Raw genomic sequence first — 18,398 nt, 5'->3', positions numbered from 1 at the left:
TTAAAATCTCATTCCCCGCACCCTCTATACCTTCAAAACCTATTTACTTGGTACTCCCTAAGATCTACCACAGCTAAACTGAAGATCATCCCAAACATAAAAAAGATCACATTGGGGGCAGAAGATTCTCCTACTTAGATGGTAAGCTCTGGAACTCCCTGCCCTATCTTTAAGATCCCAATCTAGTCACTCTCTCGTTGGAAAATCACTAAAGACATGGCTCTTTGCCTCCTCTAATTCATCCTGTCTCCTTGGTAGCTGTTTTCAGAGGGTTCCGCTTGCGACAAGATACATCGCTGATTGTGCGCTTTATAAAATACTTACATGACCAGTCATCTTTCTTCCTTCCTCTCACCAGTCATCCTCCTGCTTTCATTCTCCTTCCCATCCCTCTCGAATCCACCTCTCCTATCCTCGTACTTCTCTCACTTATGCCTTCCCTGTTCTCCAAACATTTCTTTCTTTCTCCTTCCCAATGCAGAGACATCTAACTTCCTCCTCCACTCCTGATCAGCTCACGCTCCTACATCTCTCTTCCTTCTCCTGTCTTCCCTCCATCACTCTCAGCTTCCTGTCACCCTGTCTTGTTGCTCCTCCATCCATCTGCTTTCGCTCCTTCATTTCTCGCTCACCCTTACATCCAGGACTCTGCAGTAGTGGTCGGTGGTGGGAGTGCTGCCGGGAGGTGCTGTGGGGCGGGGGAGGGGCAAGGTGTGGGTAGTTAACTACGGAATATGGCTAAATGCTGGTAAGTAAACATATAAATGAATAAAACAAAGTTTGTTGCGCGCACTGCATCGAATTTGGCGATGCAGTGCGCGCAACGAAATTCTACCCCCAACCTGCTCCTGTCCCTCCCTCCCCGACCCCACCTCACCGCCCAGCAGCACTCCCACCACCGATGGCTACTGGCACTCTCTCTCTTTAAATTGAGACCTTGCTTCCTGCTTGGGCGTGGAATGGGGTGCTCAGAGACCAGTGATGAGAGCACAGCGACCACAACTGTCAAGGCCTACTCACTCTTGTGATGGTAGAGTGAAACCTAACTCCATATATTAATGAAGACAAGTCACGGCGAGTGGATAAGGAGAAGCCACTGACACACAGAGTTACCTTGGCCAGCCCGAAAGGTCAGGCCAGGCATAACCCATGGACCCAAAAAGTGTCCTGGTTACGACAAATACGTGTCATTGGTGCCTACTTATAATCATCACCACTTTTTGAGCACTGGAAAGCAGTTTGTGATCAAAAGGGTTTATATGGAAGGCCCTTTGTGGACATTTTGTTTCTTATTGCTGGAAGGTGCTTCTGTTACCTGCTTCCCACTGGATTTGGACTTTGTACGAAGATGTACAGATATAAATGTTAGGAGACCTGATCCGCAAATACCCACCTAATCACTTAAAGTGTAATTTGAAAAATGTTTCCCCGTAGTTTTATATAGCGTAAACCTGATCCGAAAGTATCAGGTATCAGAGTACTTTACATGAGCACCAGTTGTGTTACACAAGCACACATTAATTTCTTGTAGGCATGGGGAGATTAAGTGATTTGCCCAGAATCACAAGATGTTGAGCGTCATTGCCGAGTCTCGAACCAGGTTCTCCAGATTAGAGCTCGACTGCCCTAGCCATTAGGTTACATCCTCCCCCCAATTTCTTATGCTCTTTAACGTTCAATTGTTCAAGGGCTATTAAAAATGATTTTCATTGGTGGAGTGCTATGCTCCAGTCCAGTTGCTTATGCTCAAGAAGGCAAGCAAACTTTACATGGGCTGATAGGATTGAGCATCAAGCTAAAAGAAAAAGAGAAATATGCTGTAAAAAGGCATACCAGTCATGTTCAATTCAAGGAACTGCTCAGTCCCCGTTGTACCCATGTGAATTGGTGCATCAAACGATGTTCATAATGTACTGATACATGCAATATGTCTAGCTACATTTTGTTCAGGAAATTAGAAAATATTGTCTTCTACTTCTGACATTTTTAGCTAATGAGGTGAGAGTCCTTTGTAAGCTACACGTTGTTACCTTCTACAACATGGAATAGAAAAATGCAATATATTCAGGATGCTTTTTTTCATTGGGAAAAGAATATGGGACGATATCTCCATGTGCAAGAGAGAGCATTTGCATAGTAATGGTGTATTTTAAATTAAGTACATAATAGTAGTAGTACGCATAACTCAGTAGTACTCATTTGAAAATTAGGACCAACTGAAACATACATATGTCTTATACTTTGTCAGTGACAACTAGCATGCATCAGGAGTACCATTCACCATTTGATAAGATATTTTTTAGAACATCTATGTGGTATCCTGAATGCAGATATTAAACATCCTCTAACTGAGCACTACTTTAAATCCCATAATAACAGCAGAATGGTCACCTTTCAGTGAACTGAATGCATCCAATGAACAGACAAATGCTCCTCAGAAAACATGTGAATGGATATTAAAACTGTATACAGCACAACAAGGATTAAACATATAGAGAGAATTACATACATTAGTGTTATGAACAAAGACATGCAATTATGACAATCAAAAAAGTAACCTGTACAATGCATTCCAATCTGATACTGCTCATATAAGCTAACACGGAAGACTGATTTTATTTTTGGCAGATGGCCCACCATCCATCAGGGAAATGCAGGTATTTCTACTTTACAGAGGTAAGCCTCCTGCCTGCAGTATTTCTAGTCTCCGCCTGCATGGACAGGCTATAACTCATGGCAAAAGCACCCATGTAGCAATTGGGACTAACATATTAGAGCAGCCCAATGAGAGATTTTTCATCTAGAATGTTAACCTTAATTTTAGTTCCGGGATATATACTGTGAATTAAGAGTGTAGAATTATGTGATTACATTCAACATGGTGCTTTGGTCTTCCTCGTACAAAAAGACACATAGGCAGTTTGGAGCACTAGTGCTTTTGAGAGATAATGCTCACACATCTAGAATACACATAAAATATATAGTTCTTCTTTTATTTTCACACAAGGAGATCCTACTTTGAACCTTGTGAGGACTTCCCTGATGCCCACACACTTAAAATGGTTCTTACTACATGGCTCGCTCGATTAAACACAGGACACATGCAGCCAAAACACACAACCCGAGACTTGACCAGTAAGAAATTGCCTCTGCAATGAAAATAAGTTTCATAGAACCATCTGCTATTAGAGATTAATGAGGTTCCTGACACATTGTGCTGTTGTTATTTACTTTGCTACTTTATGTTCACTTAGACTGGACACTAATATACAATGACTTAGCCACCAGAGAAAACAGCAAATGTACTGAAAGAGTAACAGAATATTTCTTTAATGTTAGCAAAATAGGCTAACCTCAAGCTCCTACTAATGTAACTGCACTATCATTCTGTAATTATTTTCAAAATGATCATTAATCTGCAAATGCACCCCCATGCAGGACAATTTATTCCCATATTCCTTTATTACCAAAACCAAAATATTAATTAAAGGAATAGGATATTTTCCGATCCCACATTGTAGCGGTACCACGGAAAGTGACTTTAGCTTATCCAGCGCACTCATTGCATCACCTAAACAATGTCATAGAACACTACAAACAGTAAATATTGAAACAATAAAATAACACGTTTATCATTTCATTCAAAGAATGTAGCTATATAGGATGAAAACCATATAATGCACCAATTCATAGTGGTTTAAAATGGTCAGTTTTGTTTAGCATGGAGTGGGCAACGTGCACCAAGCACATAAAAGTTGTAGAGTCTATAATATGGTCTGAGCAAATCCTTGAATTTGACACAATTGGTATGACTTTTTCATTTTTATTTATTTCTTTTGTTATTCCAATTCACATTGTTTTCAATCTTGATAAAGGCTGCTTGCTAATCCTAACATGAGCGAAACATGTGTCAGGTGTCTTATGTATATAACTTTAGAAATATAATTGAAATAAATGCTGTAACTGTCCTTAGACAATTGCACTTTAAAGAGTTTGAACTTAAGTGACCTTGGGATGGTTTCCCTGCCAAATTTCTTTCCACCAACAGAGTTTGAAAATACCCTAATGGGTGAACGTTTGTGGATGTGCATATTCTTTAATGTGCTATCTGCATTGGGGTCACCTATGTATTGATAGAGCTGAGATAACTTTCAAGGTCATTCTTAGTTATATATTTGTCTGCTTTCATTTATTCATCCGGAATGCTTTCAGGTCAGGTCTCAAAGGGACTACCAGTCATTCTATCTGAGTACTGCTAGGCATTTTGTTAGTGTGAATAACCATGCAATACCTATATAAGCAATTTTCGAGCATGTAGTGCAAGCTCGATCCTTAGCAAAAGTGTACAGGTCTCCTCCTTTATCTCCCCTCAAACCCTTTATTTCTGTTTTTGACTGGAATACTTTGGTGTTGTGACTCAAACAATGAAGTACAATATTTTGTTTTCACTAATGCTATAAGCTACTGGTCCTAGGTGGGCATCTACCAGTAAAGTGTACTCACCTGAGATAGCAAAGCCGCTGAAGCCAACAGCCAGGACAAGGAAGGAGATGGCCACCCCTCTGGTGTGTGAGTAGCCCACGACGAGCAGAAGGGTCGCTTCCATGCCAAAACCTAGAAGGAACAGCAGGAGAAAGAGAACAAAGTGACAAGTGTTAACATGTCATTATGTTGAAATAAAGGACTTTACAAGAAGAAATTTGTGTTTTTGTCGTCAGCGAGATATTTTATATTAGTAGGGCTTTGTTGCTCTGCCAGCTCCTCCAGGCATTTCTGATGTTTGCATCACAGATTACAGTCTGCATGATGTTGTTGCTTCTTGTTTGGGTATTTTGTTGTGTTATGTGTCAAGTGCAATGACTTATCCTGTAAACGGTGGGAGTATGACTTTGATGTCATAGATGTGCGGCTGGACATGTATCTATCTACCTACCGCCGAGTTGATGTCGACTACTATTTCAGAGCCCAGTGTTGAAGGACCCTTAAGAGGTGTGATTGACTTACATCATGAAAGCCCAACCCAGAGAAACTATTCACCAGGTCAGGCCTTGGCAAAAAAACCTCTACAGCAATTGCTTTCACAATAAGCAAGGCTAGTCCGAGACACTGCCACCAGCCTTAAAGAAGTAGGGAGTAGTCTTAAATTTCCTGTCTGGCCAGGCTCTGCGTATTTTCATATTCTAATTCCAAAAAGGCAACGTGCAGGTCATATGTTTTTAGTGGGACTCGTCAGTAGGACAGGTCCAAGTGCAACAGACTTACTAAGGCTGATTTTGACACTTCTACCAGCCTTTAAGTGATAGTGAAGAGTTTGATTTGTTCTTCCCTGGCAGGGCTTGGCATACTTGCATCTACAAATGGCGAGAGGAGGCTGGTTGTGGGCGATATCTCTGCAGTAGGAAAGGTCAGTTGGATTGGGCCATGTTCCCAGCCTAGCCTGAAACATTACAATCAGCCTTCAAGTAGTAAGGGGTAATTTCATTTTTCCCTAAAAGGTGCGAATCTACATCTGTTTCTTTAAGATTACCTATAAAGATACGATATTCACCTTAGAAGAGGAAGGCATGGAAATAAAAGGAAGTTGGGCTCTATAAACTCATTTATACCTATGACTCTTTTGCCACTTTTCGTTTTAACTTCTTCTTGTCACTTTTATGTTGAAATCTGAAGGTCTGTATACCTTTTTCTTTTAAACTAGTTTTCTTTTACACTCTATGGGGCACATGCATCAACCTATTTAGGAAGTGCAAACGGTGTGAATCGATAAATTCGGCCGTTTGCGCTTCCTAAATACGTTTTTGGGATGCATGAAACATTTTTTCAAAATTCGTTTTTTTTTGCATTTCCCAAAAATGCGAATGCATTTAAGGAATCACATTTGTGTGATTCCTTAAATGCAATGCATCATTTTTAAAAAAAATGTGAATTTTGAAATAGGAAGTGCAAATTAACACGAGGTTGACCCTCGTGTTAATTTGCGAAATTGTTTCAAAAAACACAAAAATGCATTTTGAAAAGTGTCATGTTACAGACACACATGTCCTTAGGACATGTGTGTGTGAAACATGCACTTCAAAATACATTTCAGGGGTGCAGGGGGGGCCTTTGGACCCCCCTCTGCACCCTTGCAATGCATCAACAAATTGCGATTTCCTAAAAAAAGAAATGCAAAACGGCATTGATTCCTATGGGCCTCTAGACCCATAGGAATCAATGTAATGCCATTCCTTAATTGCGATTCGCAATTAAGGAATCGCAAATTCCGAAATTTAAGAAATCCTAAAACATTTTAGGATTTCTTGATGCATAGGATTTTGCAATTCCTAAATAGCGATTCCTTATTTTTCGCTATTTAGGAAATGCAAAATCCTAGATTGATGCATGTGCCCCAAAACGCTTCCATCCCTCAAGTGGAATCCCATCTGCTACTGACCGTACTCTACATTTGTAAAAGTCAGTTACGATGTCCTATTCCCTTTCTTCCCCCTCACTGTTCACCCTAATGTTGCTTATGGGTAGGTTGACTGCGTATTTCTTTACTTTATCACCCTACAATTTCTTATTTTTCATTAATGTGTTATATTTTCTTGTATTTTACTAAATCTGTTCCAACTTTTGTAGGTCAGTTGAAACACCTTTTTGCCCATCTTCTATTTAGGTGTTCTACCACTCTCTACAGGTTGGGGAATTCTCTTTGATTTCTGTCTCATTCTGCTTCTGGGATCTTTGCTTCCCTTGTCGTCTTTTCAAAATGTAAAATGGTACTTTCATTGAAACCCCAAGCTTTCTGTTTAGTTGCGTCTGTTGTGTATGTTAATGTAGCTTAGTTCCATATTTTCCATTTCTATTTATTTTCAGAATTTACTGGTATGTACTGTATTTGAGAAAGATGTTATTTATTTACATTATATCCAAGATTAAAAAATATTATTAAAAGACTAAAAGTTGCAAGGCTGCTATTTTTTCACACGAATGTTAAAATGTCTGGTATTTCCCATTAATGTGATGAATATGGTGATGGGACGGTTTTTTGGCATAACTTAAAATTGAAGACAGGTCCTTGTGCTTGAATATTTATTGCACTAATCATATCAGTACTTTTTTTTGGGATAGCTTTTCATCTTTAATGCTAATGTTTTCCTAATACATGTTCATCGTGGGTGGAGATTGCAATCAACTTATGGATCCCTTTCTTTACAGGAATTTGACTGTCAGTTAGACATGCCTAAATCTTTCAAAAGAGCTACGTCCCAAGAGGCACTGGTAGATGCATGGAGAATCATTAACCCTCACCTCAAAGAATGCTCTATTCCACAGGACACGAATACCAAACCAGTATGACATATATTCCTAAGTAAGCACATGGTGCAGATAAAAATCCCCATAGATGTCACTGAATGGAGTGAAGCACTGCCAAACTTACCGCCACAGTTCATCATCTTGCGGACATTTGTGGTTGTCATGATCCTTTTGGTACGCAGGAAGTCAGCAATTTGGCCTCCAATGGGCACTATGATTGTCATCACCAAGTGCGGAAGCGCGGAGAGGAGGCCCACCTATTCAGGAGATACAGACGTGTTAGTATAGAAGTTGCATACAAGTCAATTAATGAAAGTACCTCCAATTTATGGCACAATTTAGAATGTTTTCTGAACGCTATTGTGGGGCCATGTGGTGTGTCACCCCACTGGTAATGAAAAAGCTGCGGCATTTAGGACCGAAACACCAAACCATCTTGTAAGTTGAACCTTCACATGTAAATGGCTTCACTTATGAGAGTAAATAGATTTTTGTACTATAAATGTATAAATACATTAACATTTGGATATCTCAGCATAATGTAATATTATGACTGATTAATTATCCTTCCATTGCATTGAAATCAACTATGTATGCAGAACTGCCTACAGAGGCAAGTAATTGGGAACTCATAAAATCTTTCCAGTAGTGCTATTGGAAACCTATTGACTTCTAAAAATATGTCAATTTACGCCTACGCGAGAAAGCAAACCTCTGTTCTCAGATTGATACAGGTTTTAAAGAATGGGGCACCGTCATGGTTGCAGAGTTGTTTCCATCAAAGTATATGCCTCCGTCATGTAAATTGCCACTTTGGGAGAAGTGAGGTTCTGGAAGAAATATCTCCTTTACTCCAGTGGAATGCTGAAATAGATCAGGACATTAGACCACACTCTGAGAGGTATATTATCAAGAACGGAGTTAAGATTATCGCCGCTTTAGCGGCAGAAAACTGCCGTTAAAGTGGCGATAATGGGCTTGATAATATGCCATAGAGAATACCAATAGAAGCCCATGTTCACACCAGAACATGGGCTTCTATGGAAATTCACAAGGGCATATTATCAAGCCCATTATCGCAACTTTAGCAGCAGTTTCCTTTTGTTAAAGCGGCAATAATCTTAACTCTGTTTCGTGATAATATGCCCCTAAGTGAGTACTTATTGTCAGCAGGCGCATATCTTTTCTCCTTTATATGCTGGGGAGGATTGTTTCCAAATTTATGTTACACATAAAGACACTCACACACAAAACATATGTTTACTACCAAATTAAACTTTTCTATGACTGCTTGTTTTACCTTGAAAGTTGGAGATCACCCACAAACATATATATTTGTGGACTATACTAAACTCATCTCCGTCCCCCTTCCAACCTAGAAGTGGTCAGAAATGTACTTCAGCAAAGGGCTGAGGTTACTCCTTCTCCAGGTTGGGAAGTGGAGCCAATCAAACTCACATTTAGTGTGGTTGTAGGGGAACGACTTTCACACAGGCAAAAATGTTTTTTTCTTTTCCACTCTCTACTAAATCAGGCCCTTAGAGACTACCTTTCCCTGATAAAGTCTTGTTTTTGCCCACACTATATAAAAATGAAGTACAGATATCTAACTATCCGAATAATTTCCCTTAGGACCTGATTTTGAGTTTGCCCGATTGAAAGCGATATTTATCGCACCAGGTAAAAGCCAATATTCCAGGGTTTGGATATTATTGGATGCACTAAATAACGACTATTCTAAGTTTTCACTGAATGACATGCTGATTTTGGTGCTTACCACACCAGAATCTCCATGTGTTGGTATATACCTTATTTTTTTCTCCTTCTAAATTTCAGCAGGTTTGACCATCAACAGGGAAAGCAATGCTATGCATGCATCTCCCACCTCATTCAGAAGACACTCACTTTGCTGATCTCAAAGCCAAAGACCTCCTCGAAGTATGCCGGCTGGCTAATGAGCAGCAGGTAGAAAGTCCAACTACGGCAGAAGTTGGCAACAATGATGGCGTAGACAGGCATGGATGTGAAGAACTTCCGCCAGGGGGCCTTGAATTTCTGCAACAGGAGGAATTAAAGCGTGGTTAATCACCCAGGTTAAGTTAACTAAATGTCCATCTTCTCTTCATCCCACTTCATCTTTTTTCCTCTTTATACATGCTTGCCTTTCTTCTGTTGTCACTCTCATACAAACAAAACAAACGTGGACCCGCTTAACAGCGACAACTTTAGCTCGATTTCAACTTGACCTTTTCTCTGCAAACTGATAGAGCAGCATTCGCCCAGATGTCACAGTTTCTTGAAGATAACTCCATACTTTCAGACTTCCAAACAGAATTCCGTCCAGGAAGAGGCACAGAATCTGTCCTCATTGCCATGTGGGATGACCTTAAGAACACAGTTGCCCGGAATGAGGTTGCTGCACTACTTCCCTTGGACCTCTCGGCTGCCTTTAACACGGTAGACCATGACACTAATAAAAATACACTACAAAGCCGGCATAGAGGGGACTTCTCTAAACTGGATTACATCCTACCTTGACAATAGAGCTAATGTCATCCAGCTGTACTTCACAAAAGCAGTAATCCCTCAAGGTCCAATCATCTTATCCATGCTTTCCAACATTTACAAGAATTCATTACCGACACTGATCAATCAATTTCACCTCACATGCTATAACAATGCAGATGAAACACAAATACTCCTTAAACTGGAAAGCCCCAAAGACAACGGACACACACATTTTCAGTTGTCTCAGAGCCGAGGATCAGTGGATGACATGGAGCCATCTCAAATTGTATGCTTGAAAAATAGAAATACACATGTGTTGCGATTGGAAAAATGATGACCCACTCGCCACATGGTCTGATGACCTGGGAGCATATCCTAAAGTATCAAAGGAAGTAAGAAACCTCATAATTACCATGAACTCCAAGCTATCAATGAATGCCCAAGTGAACAAACTAGCAAGATCAGCCACCGGCTATGCTGGCACCGCTACACATGGGAGTTATCAATAGACTGAACAAACACTTAATTGGTCTTAGTGACCTTAAGGGCTGGATATAAAATGGGTACTGCCAGATTGCAAAGATATTGGTGACCTTTCAGTGAGGTACATTGGTGTTGAACACAGGCTGCCCTTGCTAACTGTAATTCACTCAACAGAGGGTATTTTTCTTATGATTGTATGTTTCTGTTGTCTGTAACAGGCAAAGGAAAATAAAAAATATTTTAAAAAACGTTTTGTCACTATAAAAACTTTGCAACGCATCTCTCTCTACCTGAGATTTCCACACAAGGTCTAGGCTACTAATTCTCTTGTCCTGTCTAAAATCGATAACGCCAACAGCCTCTGCCACGGATCACCTCTAACAACTATGAAAAGACTACACAAGATTCAGAACTCTGTTGCCAGACTACTCTTACATATAAAGCCACACACCCACATCTCCCCGGCCTTGAAGCCCTACATTGGTTGCCGGTTGCCAGAAGATCCACATTCAAGTTGCTTTGTTTCACCCACAAAAAGAAACATGGAACAGCACCGCTCTTTATAAGTAATAAAATCCCCAAACAAAGGAACCTCAGCTCTAGATTGGCCCCTCCCCTCAAAATCCCACCATACAAGAAAAAAACCGCAGGTGTCACATCCTACTCCGTTCAAGCAGCCAAAATAGGAACTCTTTACCCCCAAACAAAAGATTAATGGATGATTACCTTATCTTTAGAAGACTATTCAAGAGTTGGTTCTTTCCCATATAACCACCATACTCAACATAAATATACAGCACATCCCTCTGTATATAAGCATTTATTTGGACTATTGAAGGGTACCTACAGATGTGTATTTCTTTGTATAAACATGTATAACAAATATGTTTTTAAAAATATAGTTATTTGTTAGTTCTACCTAAAAATGCACATATTACTATTGGTTATATTATTCCATTATATATATATATATATATATATATATATATATATATATATATATATATATATATATATATATTGACGAAGACCCTCCAACTGCATGAAAGGAAGGAATCCCAGGCAGGGAAATACAGGTGGGGTTCTTTATTGAAGTTCCTTACAGCCGGGCATAATGCATTTCGGATTTAAAATCCTTCCTCAGACGCCCCTAGCCGCTGTACCTCGTGTCCGTTGTGCCCAGATTGAGTGTTGTCAATCTTAATAAAGTTCACTTCTGGCACCGCCCCCGCTCATGTGATCATCCGCTGTGTTGGATTCAGTATGGAACTCCAACTCCCAGAATCCTGTGTGCCTGGTGTAGCGTGATGGGGGAAACAAAAGTTAAGTCTTTGTGTCTGCAGGCGTTGGTGAATTTGGGCACGCATGGTGAGGTAAGTGTTAGGCATCACAACCCCTCGAGTCCCCGCATTGCTTCAACCTGTCGGGCGCTGGTTATGCTGGAACGTGGAATGACGACAATGCACCACCGCCACCGTGCAGTCACGGTCCGCTTTCCTGCGGTGTTCCTCGCATTGCAGCGCTCTAAAGGTGGGTTTGCCTGAAGTCAATACCTTGACAAGAACGTTGATTGCTAGCGCAAACCACCAGTAAAGCAGGCAACCTCTTGATGAAGCGGGATTCCTTGGCGTGTCTCTGGCTGCCACGTGAATATTGACGAAGACCCTCCAACTGCATGAAAGGAAGGAATCCCAGGCAGGGAAATACAGGTGGGGTTCTTTATTGAAGTTCCTTACAGCCGGGCATAATGCATTTCGGATTTAAAATCCTTCCTCAGACGCCCCTAGCCGCTGTACCTCGTGTCCGTTGTGCCCAGATTGAGTGTTGTCAATCTTAATAAAGTTCACTTCTGGCACCGCCCCCGCTCATGTGATCATCCGCTGTGTTGGATTCAGTATGGAACTCCAACTCCCAGAATCCTGTGTGCCTGGTGTAGCGTGATGGGGGAAACAAAAGTTAAGTCTTTGTGTCTGCAGGCGTTGGTGAATTTGGGCACGCATGGTGAGGTAAGTGTTAGGCATCACAACCCCTCGAGTCCCCGCATTGCTTCAACCTGTCGGGCGCTGGTTATGCTGGAACGTGGAATGACGACAATGCACCACCGCCACCGTGCAGTCACGGTCCGCTTTCCTGCGGTGTTCCTCGCATTGCAGCGCTCTAAAGGTGGGTTTGCCTGAAGTCAATACCTTGACAAGAACGTTGATTGCTAGCGCAAACCACCAGTAAAGCAGGCAACCTCTTGATGAAGCGGGATTCCTTGGCGTGTCTCTGGCTGCCACGTGAATATTGACGAAGACCCTCCAACTGCATGAAAGGAAGGAATCCCAGGCAGGGAAATACAGGTGGGGTTCTTTATTGAAGTTCCTTACAGCCGGGCATAATGCATTTCGGATTTAAAATCCTTCCTCAGACGCCCCTAGCCGCTGTACCTCGTGTCCGTTGTGCCCAGATTGAGTGTTGTCAATCTTAATAAAGTTCACTTCTGGCACCGCCCCCGCTCATGTGATCATCCGCTGTGTTGGATTCAGTATGGAACTCCAACTCCCAGAATCCTGTGTGCCTGGTGTAGCGTGATGGGGGAAACAAAAGTTAAGTCTTTGTGTCTGCAGGCGTTGGTGAATTTGGGCACGCATGGTGAGGTAAGTGTTAGGCATCACAACCCCTCGAGTCCCCGCATTGCTTCAACCTGTCGGGCGCTGGTTATGCTGGAACGTGGAATGACGACAATGCACCACCGCCACCGTGCAGTCACGGTCCGCTTTCCTGCGGTGTTCCTCGCATTGCAGCGCTCTAAAGGTGGGTTTGCCTGAAGTCAATACCTTGACAAGAACGTTGATTGCTAGCGCAAACCACCAGTAAAGCAGGCAACCTCTTGATGAAGCGGGATTCCTTGGCGTGTCTCTGGCTGCCACGTGAATATTGACGAAGACCCTCCAACTGCATGAAAGGAAGGAATCCCAGGCAGGGAAATACAGGTGGGGTTCTTTATTGAAGTTCCTTACAGCCGGGCATAATGCATTTCGGATTTAAAATCCTTCCTCAGACGCCCCTAGCCGCTGTACCTCGTGTCCGTTGTGCCCAGATTGAGTGTTGTCAATCTTAATAAAGTTCACTTCTGGCACCGCCCCCGCTCATGTGATCATCCGCTGTGTTGGATTCAGTATGGAACTCCAACTCCCAGAATCCTGTGTGCCTGGTGTAGCGTGATGGGGGAAACAAAAGTTAAGTCTTTGTGTCTGCAGGCGTTGGTGAATTTGGGCACGCATGGTGAGGTAAGTGTTAGGCATCACAACCCCTCGAGTCCCCGCATTGCTTCAACCTGTCGGGCGCTGGTTATGCTGGAACGTGGAATGACGACAATGCACCACCGCCACCGTGCAGTCACGGTCCGCTTTCCTGCGGTGTTCCTCGCATTGCAGCGCTCTAAAGGTGGGTTTGCCTGAAGTCAATACCTTGACAAGAACGTTGATTGCTAGCGCAAACCACCAGTAAAGCAGGCAACCTCTTGATGAAGCGGGATTCCTTGGCGTGTCTCTGGCTGCCACGTGAATATTGACGAAGACCCTCCAACTGCATGAAAGGAAGGAATCCCAGGCAGGGAAATACAGGTGGGGTTCTTTATTGAAGTTCCTTACAGCCGGGCATAATGCATTTCGGATTTAAAATCCTTCCTCAGACGCCCCTAGCCGCTGTACCTCGTGTCCGTTGTGCCCAGATTGAGTGTTGTCAATCTTAATAAAGTTCACTTCTGGCACCGCCCCCGCTCATGTGATCATCCGCTGTGTTGGATTCAGTATGGAACTCCAACTCCCAGAATCCTGTGTGCCTGGTGTAGCGTGATGGGGGAAACAAAAGTTAAGTCTTTGTGTCTGCAGGCGTTGGTGAATTTGGGCACGCATGGTGAGGTAAGTGTTAGGCATCACAACCCCTCGAGTCCCCGCATTGCTTCAACCTGTCGGGCGCTGGTTATGCTGGAACGTGGAATGACGACAATGCACCACCGCCACCGTGCAGTCACGGTCCGCTTTCCTGCGGTGTTCCTCGCATTGCAGCGCTCTAAAGGTGGGTTTGCCTGAAGTCAATACCTTGACAAGAACGTTGATTGCTAGCGCAAACCACCAGTAAAGCAGGCAACCTCTTGATGAAGCGGGATTCCTTGGCGTGTCTCTGGCTGCCACGTGAATATTGACGAAGACCCTCCAACTGCATGAAAGGAAGGAATCCCAGGCAGGGAAATACAGGTGGGGTTCTTTATTGAAGTTCCTTACAGCCGGGCATAATGCATTTCGGATTTAAAATCCTTCCTCAGACGCCCCTAGCCGCTGTACCTCGTGTCCGTTGTGCCCAGATTGAGTGTTGTCAATCTTAATAAAGTTCACTTCTGGCACCGCCCCCGCTCATGTGATCATCCGCTGTGTTGGATTCAGTATGGAACTCCAACTCCCAGAATCCTGTGTGCCTGGTGTAGCGTGATGGGGGAAACAAAAGTTAAGTCTTTGTGTCTGCAGGCGTTGGTGAATTTGGGCACGCATGGTGAGGTAAGTGTTAGGCATCACAACCCCTCGAGTCCCCGCATTGCTTCAACCTGTCGGGCGCTGGTTATGCTGGAACGTGGAATGACGACAATGCACCACCGCCACCGCGCAGTCACGGTCCGCTTTCCTGCGGTGTTCCTCGCATTGCAGCGCTCTAAAGGTGGGTTTGCCTGAAGTCAATACCTTGACAAGAACGTTGATTGCTAGCGCAAACCACCAGTAAAGCAGGCAACCTCTTGATGAAGCGGGATTCCTTGGCGTGTCTCTGGCTGCCACGTGAATATTGACGAAGACCCTCCAACTGCATGAAAGGAAGGAATCCCAGGCAGGGAAATACAGGTGGGGTTCTTTATTGAAGTTCCTTACAGCCGGGCATAATGCATTTCGGATTTAAAATCCTTCCTCAGACGCCCCTAGCCGCTGTACCTCGTGTCCGTTGTGCCCAGATTGAGTGTTGTCAATCTTAATAAAGTTCACTTCTGGCACCGCCCCCGCTCATGTGATCATCCGCTGTGTTGGATTCAGTATGGAACTCCAACTCCCAGAATCCTGTGTGCCTGGTGTAGCGTGATGGGGGAAACAAAAGTTAAGTCTTTGTGTCTGCAGGCGTTGGTGAATTTGGGCACGCATGGTGAGGTAAGTGTTAGGCATCACAACCCCTCGAGTCCCCGCATTGCTTCAACCTGTCGGGCGCTGGTTATGCTGGAACGTGGAATGACGACAATGCACCACCGCCACCGTGCAGTCACGGTCCGCTTTCCTGCGGTGTTCCTCGCATTGCAGCGCTCTAAAGGTGGGTTTGCCTGAAGTCAATACCTTGACAAGAACGTTGATTGCTAGCGCAAACCACCAGTAAAGCAGGCAACCTCTTGATGAAGCGGGATTCCTTGGCGTGTCTCTGGCTGCCACGTGAATATTGACGAAGACCCTCCAACTGCATATATATATATTTTTTTAATATATTTATATATTTATTTATTTAGGTGACTGCATAAATAAATATTTTATCATATAACTATTTATCTACAATTGATTCACTATTGAATTACATTTTTTTAAATAAAAACAAATACATTGCATTTAAATTCAGCAAGCCTTGAAAGTCTGAGTTTATTAAATACAATTTAAATCCACATATATTTACTTCCTTATGCATATATAAGATCCTTGGACTTGTGTATCTTTATATGTATTACTTTGCATCTCCAATGCACTACCCTGTATTTCCCTATGCCTCTCACAATATATCCTCTACCTCTGCTCTGACTCATCTCTAACCTCATTCTACTACTCTCTCCAATGCCTTACCGAATTTCTCACCCTATATCTCTCTCAATATATCCTCTACCTCCACCCTCTTATTCATCCCAAACCCCATTCTACTAATACGGTCCACAAAATAACCCTTTCTAGACTCTTCCCTCCTCTACCCCTCCTTGCATCATCTCAAACCTCTTTTACTATTCAGATCTCATTTTCCCCTCCTACTGCTCTCAGCTAAAAAAAAACAACATTCTAAAACCTTCAATCCAAATAACAGACTAGCATGTCCACCACTCAAATAAATGTCATATTTCCCTATACTAATTCCCCACTAATCCTGTTGGGGTTCTGCAGTAGCGTGCTACCTGCCGAAATGGCATTAACACTTCATTAGGGTAGCAAGGGCTATGTAAATGCAAACCCTTCCCTCTTCTATCCCTCCACTATCCTTTTCAATCCAAATCACAAATTAACATGTATGTCGCTCAAATGAATTACATATTTTCCTATACTAATTCACCACTAATTATTTTTGGGTTCTAGAGTAGATTGCTACCCGCCAAAAAGCGATTCAAGACCACATCAGGGTTAGAAAGCGTTATGTATATGCAAACCTTTTCCTCTTCTATCCTTACACTATCCATTTTCAATACAAATTCCAAACTTGCAAGTCCACCACTCAAATTAATTTCATATTCCCCTATACTAATCTCCCCACTAATCCTGCTTGGGTTCTGGAGTAGCGGTCTACCCGCCGGAAAGCGCCTCAACACCCCATCAGGGGTAGAAAGTTCTATATAAATGCAAACTTCCCTCTTCTATCCTCCACTACCCTTTTCAATCTATATAACAGACTAACATGTCCACCGCTCAAATAAATTCCATATTTCCCTATACCTATTCACCACTAATTCTTTTTGGGTTCCGGAGTAGCGTGCTACTCTCTATAAAAAGCAATTCAACTCCTCGTCAGGGGTGGTAAGCACTATATAAATATAATTACTATCCTTTATTCTTCATAAAAAGCTGTATGAGTTTGGTGACTCATATACATGATATACACGTAGCTATGTAATACAGTATATGATAAACCCAAATGGAACTTGGGTATGAACAATATTTTCTATTATAGCCTTCGTCTTGGTAAATATTATAGTGCTAAATATTCACAGTAGTGTTAGTGTATAAGTATCCGGGCTGACAAGAAAAAAATGCAAGAGAAAGAAAAGACTAAAGCTAATAGACTTTGTGTCTGAAAGTCAGTTTAAAACTAAACAATAACCCCAGTTAACATTTCACAATGAGGCACAACATTTCAGAAATTAAAGATAATTGAGGAAGCACATTTCAATTGGTGGGACTTGGTGCTTTTAGGTTTACCTGTGGAGTCCCACAGGGATCTGCTCTGAATACTCTGTTAATCAACATTTTCTTGAGCCTGGCCTAAACACACCTTAGAGTTGACATTTAAGCATCTCCAAACATTACATACATCTTCAAGTGCTCTGCGTTTGAACACTACCAAGAGAACTTCCAACTAGAGGTCTCCACTGCAGTCAGTTGTGGCCTTGGATGCAATCCAACTTCTTAAAATTGAAGATTGAAAAGATGGAAGCCTTTGTATGTGGAGATCACTCTTGATCTTTGAGTTCTGATGATACACATTGAGAGTTATCCGTGTGCATCTGCATCAGTCGTATGAAATATGGATTAGTGAACTCCTGTCACTTAAATTTAAAATTTTATCAAAAATATACTAAATACTTCATATCCTAAATAAATCATTGCCATTTGTTTTCAGACAGGCAAGACTTCTTTCTTTCCATTCTTTTTTTCTCCTTTCAACACATTTATCATGCGCAAATCTACAGAACAGTTCTCAGACTAGCGGATACTAGTTTGAAAATGTAGCTCTAAAATTCTAGAGTTCTTTACTCCATAATGCTGGTTTTTCCTTACAGATACAAATGAAATACTGACCACAAGTGGATTCATGAACTGAGTGCTCTCTCCTATACTCTCTTCAATGTATCTCCGTTCTTCATCTGTAATGGATGGGTGCTGTGCCGGACTCTCATAGGATACCAGGATCCAGAACATGTACCAGAATATGCCAAAACTTCCTGTAATCGAAGAAGAGAATCCCAATTAGAGTCCCCATCTTGAAGCGAGGGTATACGTCATCCGTGTATCCATCAGGACCTCCTCAACCCTGCTGAATTTGAGGAAAGTGCTGAAGATACACCTCTTTATGTTTAAATTTCTTTATTGATTTTCGTAACAGAACGTAATTGGTTTTAATACCAATAC

At 42.2% G+C, this 18,398-nt stretch overlaps 1 protein-coding gene across 1 annotated transcript in view; it reads right to left on the bottom strand.

Annotated features, from left to right (window-relative positions):
- SLC17A7 (solute carrier family 17 member 7) overlaps nucleotides 1–18,398 on the bottom strand; it is a 391,628-nt gene that overhangs the window by 32,651 nt on the left and 340,579 nt on the right. The window contains exons 7-10 of the mRNA XM_086930231.1: nucleotides 18,069–18,211; nucleotides 9,205–9,354; nucleotides 7,424–7,556; nucleotides 4,504–4,614 (exon numbers count right to left, since the gene is read on the bottom strand). Coding sequence (XP_086786357.1) covers nucleotides 4,504–4,614; nucleotides 7,424–7,556; nucleotides 9,205–9,354; nucleotides 18,069–18,211 — 537 coding nt within the window. The remainder of the gene's footprint in view (nucleotides 1–4,503; nucleotides 4,615–7,423; nucleotides 7,557–9,204; nucleotides 9,355–18,068; nucleotides 18,212–18,398) is intronic.

This window comes from Lissotriton vulgaris, chromosome 7 (assembly GCF_964263255.1).
Source record: "Lissotriton vulgaris chromosome 7, aLisVul1.2, whole genome shotgun sequence".
Lineage (NCBI taxonomy): Eukaryota > Metazoa > Chordata > Amphibia > Caudata > Salamandridae > Lissotriton > Lissotriton vulgaris.
The sequence above is the reverse complement of the archived record's forward strand: the minus strand, read 5'-3'. Positions and strand labels throughout refer to the sequence as shown.